This window comes from Macrotis lagotis, chromosome 5 (genome assembly GCF_037893015.1).
Source record: "Macrotis lagotis isolate mMagLag1 chromosome 5, bilby.v1.9.chrom.fasta, whole genome shotgun sequence".
In the NCBI taxonomy this organism is placed as follows: domain Eukaryota; kingdom Metazoa; phylum Chordata; class Mammalia; order Peramelemorphia; family Peramelidae; genus Macrotis; species Macrotis lagotis.
In genome coordinates this window covers 246,551,854-246,564,903 of record NC_133662.1, presented here as the reverse complement: position 1 = coordinate 246,564,903, position 13,050 = coordinate 246,551,854, and the positions used below count along the sequence as shown (strand labels likewise).

The window sequence follows — 13,050 nt, the reverse complement described above, 5'->3', positions numbered from 1 at the left end:
GTGAATGATTCAGCAAACTGGGCTTCACTTCTTCCCTGGCCCTTTCCCCAGGGCAGTGGGAGGGAGATGGGGTTGTCATTCTGATGTCCAGGCATGGAGTGGGCAAGTTGGGCACCCTGCCAGTTCACACCATCTCTCCCACTGAGAAGCTTCCCTGCTTCCTGCCCGCCCTCTCCAGGGTTTCAGCTGGTGTTGGCAGGGAGATGGGGGAGCCCGCCACAGCAAGCTCTGATCTCTGCCTGCTCCCCTACTTGTTCATTCTCTGAGCATCCTTGGGAGAAGGTGTGTGGGTGGGTTTGCTCTCTTCTCCTCCCTCCCTCTTCTTCTCTTTCCCCTCCAGGGTGAGACCAGCTGCTGAATTTTTTCCTTCACTTGTTTCTTTGGTTGCTATAAATCCAAGCAGCAGATTTATCATGGGGGGGGGGGGGCTGAGGAGACAGGGGCTCAGAGGAGAGGGGATGGGATGGATGGGAGTTTAAGGTCTCCTTATGACCCCAGGGAGATAGGGTAAGTAACGAACAGATAAGGCAGTGAAAGGACTGGAGGCAGGGGAGAGACAATATTTGCCTTCTCCCCATCTGTAGATTCCATAGAGGTCAAAGAACTTGGATTGGGGTGTTATTAGTAGTTATTATTAGAGACTTAGTAGTCTCACTGCAATTTGGTGGTTTTGTCAATTATTTAAAACCATTGTTCTGAGAAGAGGCCTTTGACAGGACAACCCAAGGTGGGGCACAATACCAAAAAGGTGGAGAGTTCTTGTTTGAAAGTAAAGGATTCTTAGCCAATATCCTGGCTGCACTAAGTGGGGTAACTAGTGTCGACATCAGTAACGGGCAGCAGTGACCTCAGGCCTGCCACAAACCCACTAACCCTTGTGTATTCTGGGCAAACCTGCAACCATTCTTCTCTTGAGCAATGGTGGCAAGGTGAAGGGGCTGAATCTCAGGAGAAGGGTGCCAGCAACTTCTCCTAGGGAACCTAGGCTTTGAGACAGTTACTCATCCAGGTTCTTCAAATGGGAGAATTGAGTTGTTTTCTTTTATTTTGCAAGGCAATGGGGTTAAAGTGGCTTGCCCAAGGCCACACAGCTAGGTAATTACTAAGTGTCTGAGACCGGATTTGAACCTAGGTACTCCTGACTCCAAGGCTGGTGCTTTATCCACTACGCCACCTAGCCATCCAAAACGGGAGAATTGAGAGAAATGATATGGTCATCTAGTTTCTTGTATCTTGGATGGCAGGGGAGAAGAATGTGCAGCAAGTTTACTCTCCCATTTCACAGAGGGGGAAAGTTGAGGCCCAGAAGTGATTTGCCCAAGGTCATACTTGTATCATTCAGCAGAACTGGTTAGAGGGTTCTAGGTGAGGAAGCCCCATCAGTCCTATGTTTTTCTCTCTCCCACTGACTCAGAGGGAGCCATCCTGGAGGGAGTGCACTGTACCCCCTCTCCCCATTCTTGACTGTCTCCTGAAGCCCTTCTGTGGTCAGGGCTGGGCATGCACTGAGAGAACTCACCACTTAGTTTTTCCCTGACTGAATGAAGCTAGCACCAGCCAGAGACATGCCCAACCAGTTCAGAAGAGGCTCCCACAGAAAGACTTCTGGCCCTCACCTTGGTTCCTCCCTTTGCTCCCACAGGACTTGGGCATGGAGTCGACATCACTGGATGACGTCCTCTACCGCTATGCCAGCTTTCGGAACCTAGTGGATCCCATCACGCATGATCTCATCATCAGCCTGGCCCGATATGTGCACTGCCCTAAGCCAGTAGGTTCCATTGCCTCTTGTGGGGCTAAATTGTTGGGGAGGTTGGGGGGGGGGAGGTTAGGGGAGGTTGGACTTTTTTTTTCATTAAAGTGTTCAGTGAAGGAGGTGCCATCTAGTATACCCAAGGAAAATGATAAGATACTAGTTCTAGAGCTGAAAAGGGTCTTAGAGGGCTTGTCCAGTCCCTTCCCATTTTACAGATGAATAAATTGGGGCCCAGAGGGGTTGGGTGACCTATAGAATCACAACTTCTGAACTGGTAGGGCCCTAATATGCCATCTAGTCCAATCCCTTCATTTTGTAGCTAAGGAAATCCAAGCCCAGAGCCATAAAAGTGACTTGCCCACACAAGTAGTAAGCATCAGAAGTTGAATTTGAATCTGACTCCTCTAAGCCTGAGAGCCAAGAAAGTGAGGTACATTGACACAGAAAGGCCAAGCTAGGAAACAGGGCCCATTTCAGCTTTCCTCAGGCTCATTGCTTGAGGAAAAGAGCAGACAAGGTCTGTAATGGTTGTGGGTGTGGTGACATGGATGGGGGCTGATACAACATTTACCCGCTTCTGGAAATAGCCTCTGACTCCTCTGAGGTTCTGAAAGTTGGAGGGCGGGAAAGAACATCTACCCTTTTCCCTTCTGGCTGCTGGAGATTAGTTGGCATCTGAGGATCCTTCAGCTCTGGAATCATGACTGTCATTCTGTCACTAGAGGGGAGGTGGAGGAAGTCATGGGAACGGGGACATGGAACTGCCCTCAACCAGTAGTTCTCGATTCTGGGGAGTGGCCACTTCAGTGGCATGGGGAGGAGGGGGGCTCCACTGAACCTCCACCTCAGGCTCTCACTGTTTAGTTCTTCTCAGAGGGCAAGGAAATTGCCTATAGCCTCAGGAAAAATCCACTTGGACCCGAAAACAATTACCTCACCTCTCTGGCCTCAGTTTCCTCATTGGTAAAATAAGGAGATCAGACCAGATGCTTCTGAGGTCTTTTCCAGCTCTTAAGTTTTGGTTCTATAAATTTGGAAATGACTTCCTCTCTTCCCTCAGCCCTTCTACTATTGACCAGCCCTACATTTTATCATTGATAACTTTCTTTGTGTGAGATAAAATCTCATAGTTCTTTTGATTTACATTTCTTATATTAGTTATTGGGAGCAATCTTTTATACAAACATAACAGTATATGATTCTTTTCAGAACTGTTTGTTCCTGGCCTTTCATCACTTATCTACTAGGCATAGATTTTAATTCAGTCTTATACAGTTGTGTCACTTCCCTCTATTTATTGGGTATTGAAACCTTATAAAAAATCTTCCCCAATCAACTGCTTCTTATCTTATGCTATTTGCATTAATTTTGTTCATGCAAAAACACTTGAATTTCATGTAATCAAAATTACCTGTTTTAGCCTTTTGACCATCCCTGTCCCTTGTTTGATTAAGGATTTAGTCATATATGTGAAAGGTATTCGATCCAATTTTCTTAATGCTGTGGTCTTTAATATTCAGGTCAGTGACACATTTAAGCTTATTGTGTAATGAGGGGTACAGAATGTTGACCTCACCCTGATGTCTGCTAAACACCTTTCCAGTTTTCCCAGCAGTCCTTACCAAATAGATAGTTCTTTCCCCAAATAATTTATTTTCGCAGATTTATCACATACTGGATTATTTTAAATTGCTTAATTCTTCCATGTCTAGTCTGTTCCACTGAACTATTGTTCAGTCGTTTTTCAGCTGTCTGACTCTTTGTGACCCCCATTTAGGGTTTTCTTGGCAGAAATACTGTAATGGTTTTGACAGATGAGGAAACTGAGGCAAACAAAGTGAAGTGACTTGCCCAAGGTCACACAGCTAGTAAGTGTCCAAAGCCAAGTCTTCCTGACACCAGACCTTGGTGGTCTATCCACTGTACCACCTAGCTGCTTTTGCCTTTTTTAAGCAGTCCCAAGTAGTTTTGGGTTTTTCTTAGGCTTTTGCAAGGCAAATGGGGTTAAGATGGCCTGCCCAAGGCCACACAGCTAGGTCATTATTAAGTGTCTGAGACTGGATTTGAACCCAGGTACTCCTGATTCCAGGGCCAGTGCTTTATCCACTGCGCCACCTAGCCACCCCCCCCCCACAAGTAGTTATGATGATCATTGCTTTGCAATATAATTTGAGATGTAGGTTTTTGTTGGGGGGGGGGGATGAGGGGCAACATTGTTAGTCAGGAATATCTTGGTCCCTGGGATTAGATATGGGATGGTCAGCCTGAAGATTGTGTGGTTTAGGGGGTGATCTGGAAGAGAGAAACTTAAGGGTCTTGGGGTAAGATGAAGGAGAAAGCCACCTTGTGCCCGCTGACTCTCCTCTTTCCTCCCTGCCTTTGGGAGAGAAGGAGGATGATAAAAACGAGTACTTGCTCATCCAGATTACTGAGCAGGCAAGAGCTGGGAAAATGATTAAGAAAAGGTGATGGAAGCTTATAGCCCTGCAGGAAAGATGAAACAGAATTGATCCAGGACTTTATTTCTCCCATTCCCACTGAAGGAGATCAGAGAGACTAAATGATAGGATTGTAAATTTAGAGATGAAAATGGCCTCAGAGCCCATGGAATCCAAGCATCTCCTTTCACAGACATGGGAAAGCAGCTTAGGAAAGCAAAAGCACTGACTGTTCAGGGTCACACAAGAAGGAAATGGCCAAGCTCAGGGCCAATATCCCCTTCTTTCCACATCCTGCCTCCTATCAAAGGGATCTCAGCTTTAGAAAATGTAGAAGATGGGCCAACTAGGTGGCACAGTGGATACAGTACCACCTCTGGGGTCAGGAGGACATTTGCTAACTGTTTGACCTTGGGCAAGTCACTTAATCCCAAAAGTCTCTCCCCTCCCAACAAAAAGAAAATGGAAGGGGCTTCTGTTATCATTTATACAAGAGGCTCTCAAAGGGTGCTCTGGGGACCCCTGAGGCCCTAGCAGGGTGTCCTTTGGTTAAAACTATTTCATAATAATACTCAGCTGCTTTGATTTCTAACATGGTAAATATAAATAGATATAACCCACTTCAACACAAATTCTATTTGGCAGGGAGGTCCTCAGTAATTTTTAAGAGGTAAAGAGAGCTTGAGACTGAAAAATTTGAGAACCACTAGTCTGGACAGATGTTCTCATAGAGGCAAAGTACCTGGCTGAAGGCCATTCACTTAATAAGTAGCAGGGCCAGGATCCAACCGTGTAAAAGGAGGGAGATAGAATACGTGGCTTCTGAGGTTTTTCGCAGCTCCAGATTTCTGATCTAGTGGGAGAGATGAGAAGATGAGACATTAAGAAAAGAGGTCTTTTCTTTCTTTCTTTCTTTAGTTCATTCCCTCTCTTGGCTACATTCCCAAGCCCGATGATTTGCTGGGAAGTAGGGCCTAATTGATCTAATGAGGATTAATCAGGTGAATTGGGTGGAAGTGGGGGAGAAAACTGAATTCTTCTCTTCTCAGTGACCAGATTCTAGCCAAGACTAGGGAAGGAATCAGGAGGAGGATGCCCCTTCTGCCAAGAAGAGGGCTGGGAGGGAGAAGAGAGTGGGAGAGCCAAGACACTGAGCAGAACAGGGATGGAGAGGCATCACAGAACCGTGGAAAGGGTACTAGCTCTGGAGGCTGAGAACTGAGCTCAATCCTGCCCGAGAAGCTTCCCTGTACACATGATCCTGTATACATGATCTTGGCCAAGTAATTTTACCTCCCTAGACCTCAGTTTCCTCCTCTGTAAAGTGAAGGAAGTTGGATTAGAATCATCTCTGAGGAACCTTCCAGCTTGAGTCTTATTGAGCCTGTGATCCTTGGAAGGATCACCAGAGATCACTGTCCAAGACCACTGAGACTAGAATAAGATTGAATGGAAGCTCTCTGAGGGCAGGACTGTTTCATTTTGTTTTTTTAGTCCTATTGCACAGCAATATTTTTTAATCAAATTTGTTTTCCTTTTTTATATATTTTATTTTTTTCTAATTATATACAATAGTAGTTCCTACCTATCATTTTATACGGTTTTGAATTTTATAATTTCCCCCCTCCCTCCCTGAGAGAAGGCAATCTGATCATCTTTACACTGTTTCCATGCTGCATAGCTATATTAAGGCAAAAGACAGTCCCTGTACTTCCAGTCCAATAGGGGAGACAATGTGCAAACCAATACATGCAAAACAAGTTATAAGTGGAATCAATAGGAGATAAGAGAGGGAACGCACTGTACTTGGGGTGTGGGGGTTGGGGAAGGTTTCCTGTAGAATATGGGTTTTAATCAGGACTTCAAGGAAGCCAGATTGGTCAGCAGAGCAGAGGAGAGAGGGCATTCCAGATATGGAGGATTGTCAGAGGGAAGACCCAGATGGGCTCATTCATGGATCTGTGCTGGTGGGTCAATGAATTAATGGATGGAATAAGAGGGAACAGCCTTAGCATCCTGAAGGAATGGACTGGGTTAGATTTGAAGGCCTTTATGGCCATCATATGGCCATGGCATGGGAATCAATCACCAAGGGAGACAGATGGATGCTCCTGCTCTCAAGATCTTTGTTTGTTTATTTGTTTATTTGTTTGTTTGTTTATTCATTAGGTTATTGCAAAGCAAATGGAATTAAGTGCCTTGCCCAAGGCCTGAGGCTGAATTTGAACTCAGGTACTTCTGACTCCAGGAAGGGTGCTCTATCCACTGTACCACCTAGCTGCCTTCTCAAGATGTTTTAAGGAAACAATAAGAACCTTATAGTCTATGATGGCTTCCCCATATAAAGGATATAGATCGGGGGGTTCTGGGACATAAAGCTGGAAGGAACCTTAGAACTCTAACCCTCTCTTTTATAGGTGAGGAAGCTGAGGTCAGACAAGTGACTTATCCAAGGTCATCCAGCTGCTAGAGAGCAAAGACAGCATTTTAACTCAAGCTTTTGACCCCATATAGCTTGTAGTGTGTGTGTGAGTGTGTGTGAGTTCACACATACATGTTTAGGTGGGTTTAGGAGTGAGAGAAGTTGGAGAGATTGTCACAGAGTTCTCCCTAACCAGGGACACCTGAGGTAAACCAGTGTCCTTGGGGAGCAGGTGAGGAATCACCCCGCAGGATGTGTTTTCTCCGGAGTAATTGACTGGAGCGCTTGCCGCTTTTAATCAGAGCAAATTTACTGCCTGGAAAAGGGAGCAGATTGAATCTCTTTTCTCTCCCTGGCTTGTTTTCCTTGTCAGTTCAACACCAGGAACATGTGTAGGATGATACCTCTGCTCTCTCTCTCTCCAGGCTCCCTGGGTGAGGGGTTCCCAGGCAGGAAGGGAACCTCTGAGGTCATGATAGTACAGTGGAAGGAGCCCTGACTCTGAAGACCCAAGGCCTGGGTTAAAATCTTGATTCTAATGCTTCCTACTTAGTCATTCCATCTTCTCAGGCCTCAATTTCCTCCTCAGAAAAATAAAGGGTTTAGACTAGATGTCTTCTGAGGGCCTTGCCAGCTCCGGGTCCACTACCCTGGTTCAACCCAGTGAGCCCTTGTTAGAATTGTGGCTTTGCTCCTTGCTAGCCTGGGTGTCCTTGATTGAATCTCTCCGAATTCTATAAAATGACCAGGCTTAGGCTTGGGAAGGTAGTTTGAAACAATAGAAAGAGTCCTGGATTAAGACCGGAGTTCGAATCCTGGTTCTACCAATTATTTCCTGGGTGGCTTTGGGGGAAAGCCCTTCACTTCAGTTTCCCCATCTGTAAAAAAATGAGAGAATTAGACTACAGCCTCTAACATTCTCTCCAGTTCAAATTCTACGACACTGTGGCCTAATAGTCTCTGAGATTCCTTTTCAATTCCAAATTCCATGATTCCAATGGACTCAGGCTTTATTAAAAGACTGGCCTCCTCCATGTCAGTGCCAGGCGAGGCCCTGGATTTTCAATATTGAATGGGTAGGAAGGATGAGGTGGTGATCAAGTAGCCCAGGTGTGCTTTCCTAGGCCCAGGCCTTAGAGGAGGGAGACAGACTTTAGGTTCCATGAACTAAATCCTCAGGTCTGTGTGAGGCTCTGCTGAAGACCACCATCTTCTCAGCAGTTCCTTCTTCCCTCCCTCCTTCTCAAACCCCCTTTTATTTGTATTTATTCACTCTCTATGGGGTGTGTAGAAAGTCTTAGAGCCATCTTAAGCTATACAGATTTATACAGACTTATAACACCTGTATATTGAATAAATATAGAGTGAAAAGATACAAATGTATTCAAAATATTTGTGTGTATGTCCCTAGTCTCCCTCTAGAACAGGGATGGAGGCCATATAAGGCCCTCAAAATCATTTAGTCTGATGCTGCCATGGCAACTGCAGGCAGGACTTGAAATTCAATAAATCTAGGAGCTTTTAGGGTCAAATTAATTAAATGACTAAATGTAGCAGGCTAATATTTAAGTTGATAATTTTGTGTGACTCAGGAATGATATTAAAAATATTCAAATGGTCCTTGTCAGAAAAAAAAAAAGTTGGGGGTGGCTAGGTGGTGCAGTGGATAGAGCACCAGCCTTGGAGTCAGGAGTCCCTGAGTTCAAATCTGGCCTCAGACACTTAATAATTACCTAGCTGTGTGGCCTTGGGCAAGCCACTTAACCCCATTGTCTTGAAAAAAATCTAAAAAAAAAAAAGTTTCCTTCCCTGACTCTAGAACATAAATTCCTTCTGTGTACGGATTATTTTATTCTTTGTATTTGTATTTCCTATGTCTGACTCATAGAAGGTGATTAATAAATGCTTGTTGGGTTCATTGATTGACATAGGAAGCCTTTATCATAGGTTCGATAGGTTTTTCCTCCCAGAACTCCAGAACTGAAAGGAATCTGGAAGCATCTTACAAATGAGGAAATGGGGGCTGAAAAAGGTGAAGGACTGACCCAAAGATGCATAGGTTCTAAAGATCAGAGGTGGGGTTCATACCTGGGTCCCTCAATTCCATTGTCCCATACTGTTTACCCTTAAGTGAAAAGGTCAGAGAATTTGGACTCAAACTTCACCTGGCAGTATTTAGTTAGGGACACTGGATCTGACCTTGGAGACCACTTAAGAATTGGAGACCTTGGGGAAATTGAGTCATTCTCTGAAACTCAGTTTCCCCATCTGCAAAATGGAGCCAATAGATAATGCTCACACTCAGTCGCCCACAGGGTTGACATGAAGAAACGGGCTTTTGAATCTTGGAGCACTCTAGAAATGGGAGCTATAATTATCTCCCTTATCCTCAGAGTTCCGGAGGTACTTCCTCGGAGGCAGAGTTGGGAGGTACAGGAATGCCTCGGCGGAGGTGGTGGGTTGATGAGTTCATCTAGGGACACATCAGGGTGCAGAGGATGGCAGGGCAGCCTAGCGGGGACTCCTGAAGACCGAGGTAGAGGTGGGTGGCTGAGAGGTTGGACTAGAGCTCTTGACCTGGGCAGCAAGTTAGATAAACCAGAACTGTCTTTGGCCTCCTGAGTTATGATCCCTGGAGGAGAGAAAAATCTCTCGAGAGCTTTCCCTGGTGAATCCCTCTTGGTGAATCAGGTTCCCCTGGGCTGGGCTGTTCATGTTCTGGTCCTTTTGTTTTTGGTCAGAGGTGGGGAGCAGATGCCTTGATTTCTCCCTAGTAAGAAAAGAGGCTGAAAGGGATTGCTTTGGAGTTAAAGCAATGTAGTTTGGATCTTGACTCTCCTGTTATCTGTATTTCCCTCCTCTGGGTCTCAGTTTTTTCACCTGTAAAATGAGGGGATCCCTGAGATCCCTTCTGGCTCTGAAGCCATGCCCCTACATACTACCTCTGTTAACCTCAAGCAAGTCACTGAGCATGAGTTCAAATCCCACCTGGGACACAACTCCTGTGTGGACATGACCTTGGACAAGTGACTTCAGTTTCCTAATCAGAAGGTCCTGCTTGAAGGAAGTCTACCACCTTTGCTCTTGGGGTGACTCCCTTGAAAGCTGGGGTCCAATGGGGACGGGTAATCTGTGTGGTCCTGGGGCCCACGTGTGAGCTGGGATGTTTGTATAACAGAGGAATTCATCAAGTCACCTGGGAGTCAGTTTCAGATGTTTCAGTGAATTCAAACTCTACCCATGACCTGTGTCCCATAGGGATCATTGATGAATGGAGAATGTGGCCTGCCCTCCCTCCACCACAAAATGGGAGACTCATGTTATCTCAAGTCCCAGATCAGGCCTTGGGAGCATAGCAGAACCCAGGGAGGGAGGCTGAAGGCACCTGAGGCCAGAGCTCCACAGCCAGCTCTCCCTGAATGAAGGCCAGGATGGCCTCCAGCTAGTTTGCTCTGGACCCAGATCTGGGTTGGCCCTTCCTTGAGCCTTGGCAGCTTGACTAGTTTCTCTTTGCCAATATGAATCCCCTTGCCAGTTTGGATTGGCATGTGTTCCCCCTTGTTACTGGAAGGCACAGTCAGCTGCTGCATGTGGTTTCCTTTGTATTTGATACACAAACCAAAAAACCTCCCCTCCACTTCCTTTTCTTCCTTCTCCATCTTCCCTCCCCCTCTTCCCTCCCCCTCCTCCCCTTCTCTTCCTTTTCTTTTCTCTTTCTTTCTATCTTTCTTCTTTCTCTCTTTCCTTCTTTCTCTTTCTCTCTTTCTTTCTTTCCTTCTTTCTTTCTTCTTTCTTTCCTTTCCTTCCTTCCTTCCTTTTGTTTTTCTTCCCTTCTTTCCTTTCCTTGTTCCCTCCTTTCTTTTCTCCTTCCTTCCTTCCTCCTTCCTTTCCTTCCTCCCCACCATGTCTCCCTTCTTCTGCCTCTCATCTTCTTCTCCTCAGCTTCCCCTATCTTCTGTTCCTCTTCAGAACTTCCATCCTCCATCAATCCAAAAGTTCTTCCCCAAAGGTCCTACTTTCCCTCTCAATTTAGGAGTGAGCTTAGGCTGGTGGATCAGAACCTAGGATGTCACCGGATCATGGACCTAGTACTGGAAGGGACCCCACCAGCCATTCAGTCTATCCTGGTTTTATTTATTTATTTAGAAAATGAAACCACAAATATCTATTGCCTACAGCTTGATCTTTTTAAGTCAATGATAAATTCAAGCGTTAGCTTCGGCTATCGCATTCAAAGGTTACTTCGGACATTCCCCCTTTATTTGCTTTCTCTCCCCGCACCCCCCGGCTCTGAATTCTCAAGCTAGGATGGTATGCAGACTTAGATTTACAAAAATGAAGAAATTGCTTTTATTGTCATTGATAATGGCTCTGGCATGCGCCAAGCTGGCTTTGTTAGGGATGATGCTCCTTGGGCTGTGTTCTCCTCCATTGTTGGACACCCAAGACACCAGGGTGTCAGGATGGGAATGGGGCAGAAGGACAGTTATATTAGTGATGAGGCCCAAAGTGAGAAGAGGTATCCTGATTCTGAAATATCTCTTTGAACATGGCATTGTTTCCAAATGAGATGACATGGAGAAAATCTGGCATTATGAGCTTTGTATGACCCCTGAGGAACACCGTGTTCCACTTACAGAAGAATCCTTAAACCATAAGACCAACGGAGAGAAGATAACACATTGTTTGAGACTGTCAAATCCCCCAGCCGTGTATGTTGCTATTCAACTGTGTTGGCCCTGGTCACACCACTAGTATTGTCATTGACTTTGGAGATGGTGTCACCCACACTGTGCCCATCTCATCTACAAGGGTTATGACTTCCCCATGCCAGTCTCTGTCTAGATTTGGCTGGTCATGATCTGACAGACTTCCACATGATGATACCAACAGAAAGAGGGTATAGCTTCACTACCACAACTGAAAGGGAAATTGTTCGTGCCATCAAGGACAAGCTGGGCTCAGCAGGAGCTGGCCATTGCTGCTTCATCTTCTTCCCTGGAGAAAAGCTATGAGCTTCCTCGTGGTCAGCTGATCACCACTGGCAATGAGAGTTCAGGTGACCAGAGATCCCCTTCCACTTGTTGTTCCCGAGTATGGAATCCTGGCGCTCATGAGACCACTTCCAATTCTATCATGAAATGTAATGTTGATATCTGAAAGGATCCATGTGCCAACACAATATTGTCTGGTGGTATGACCCTATAGCCTGGTATTGGTGACAGAATGCAGAAAAAAATCCAGCCCTGGCATTGAGCACAATGAAAATAAAAATCATTGCTGTCCATGAATAGAAGTATTCCATCTGGATTGGTGGCCCTCTTCTAGCTTCTCCTTCCACCTTCCAGCAGATGTGGATCAGCAAGCAGGAATATGATGAATCTGGGCCCTCCATGGTCCAAACCAAATGCTTCTAAATGAGCTGCTAGCAGATGCCTAGCATTTGCTGCATGAATATTCACAAAGTAAATGCCTTGGCAAATAGACACCTCCTCTTAAGTCTCATGAAACTGGAATAAGGCTTCTTTGAAAAGAAAATTGTCCTTGGGGAAATTGGTATTTGATATTACACAAATATCAGCACTTTTTGGATTGTTGAACCATTACTGATTTGACCTCATATTCAAGTTGAGTCGTTCCCCAGTGTATATTTTAGCAAACCTTTTATACAGCTTTGATCTAAGCCTCAATGCAGGCCTCTTCATTTTGACAGATAAGGCTAAGGCTAAGAGTAACTTTTTTCTTTTTCTTTTTCTTTTGCAAGGCAATGTTGATAAATGACTTGCCCAAGCTCACACGGCTAAGTAATTATTAAGTGTCTGAGGCCGAATTTGAACTCAGGTTCTTCTGACTCCAGAGCTGGTGCCATATCCATTGCACCACCTGGCTACACCTTAGAGTTAACTTCTTTAGAAAATTGCTCTGATAACATGACAGTATGGTATCTGGCTGGCTGACACTCAACAGCTATACAGTTTAGTTCTATAAAGTATCAGGAACTGTTCAGGCTATCTAAAGATCAGATTTCCAGCATCTAAAGCAACTGACTTGCAGAATTTCTCTCCTAAGACTGGCAAGGGCTCATTAAATGTGTATTATAGGGGCAGTGGCGCAGTGGATAAAGCACTGGCCCTGGAGTCAGGAGTACCTGGGTTCAAATCCGGTCTCAGACACTTAATAATTACCTAGCCGTGTGGCCTTGGGCAAGTCACTTAACCCCATTGCCTTGAAAAAAAAAACACCTAAAAAAATGTGTATTATATCTTGCCACTATTCTAGCAGGAATATATATTGAATCCAAGTCTTAGGAACCAGTTTGTTTTTTTCTTTTTTCTTTTTTGGTTTTTGCAAAGCAATGGGGTTAAGTGACTTGCCCAAGGTCACACGGCTAGGTAATTATTAAATGTCTGTGATTATTATCTGAGGTTAGATTT

At 45.1% G+C, this 13,050-nt stretch overlaps 1 protein-coding gene and 1 long non-coding RNA gene across 2 annotated transcripts in view; one reads left to right on the top strand and one right to left on the bottom strand.

Annotated features, from left to right (window-relative positions):
• Positions 1 to 13,050, top strand: part of LRRC75A (leucine rich repeat containing 75A) — a 122,690-nt gene that overhangs the window by 50,619 nt on the left and 59,021 nt on the right. The window contains exon 2 of the mRNA XM_074189286.1: positions 1,643 to 1,771. Coding sequence (XP_074045387.1) covers positions 1,643 to 1,771 — 129 coding nt within the window. The remainder of the gene's footprint in view (positions 1 to 1,642; positions 1,772 to 13,050) is intronic.
• On the bottom strand, positions 2,138 to 7,512 carry LOC141488872 (uncharacterized). Its single transcript, XR_012468838.1, has 3 exons — positions 6,749 to 7,512; positions 4,937 to 5,047; positions 2,138 to 2,474 (listed from the first exon to the last, which is right to left on the bottom strand). It is a non-coding gene; the product is annotated as an uncharacterized LOC141488872 (long non-coding RNA).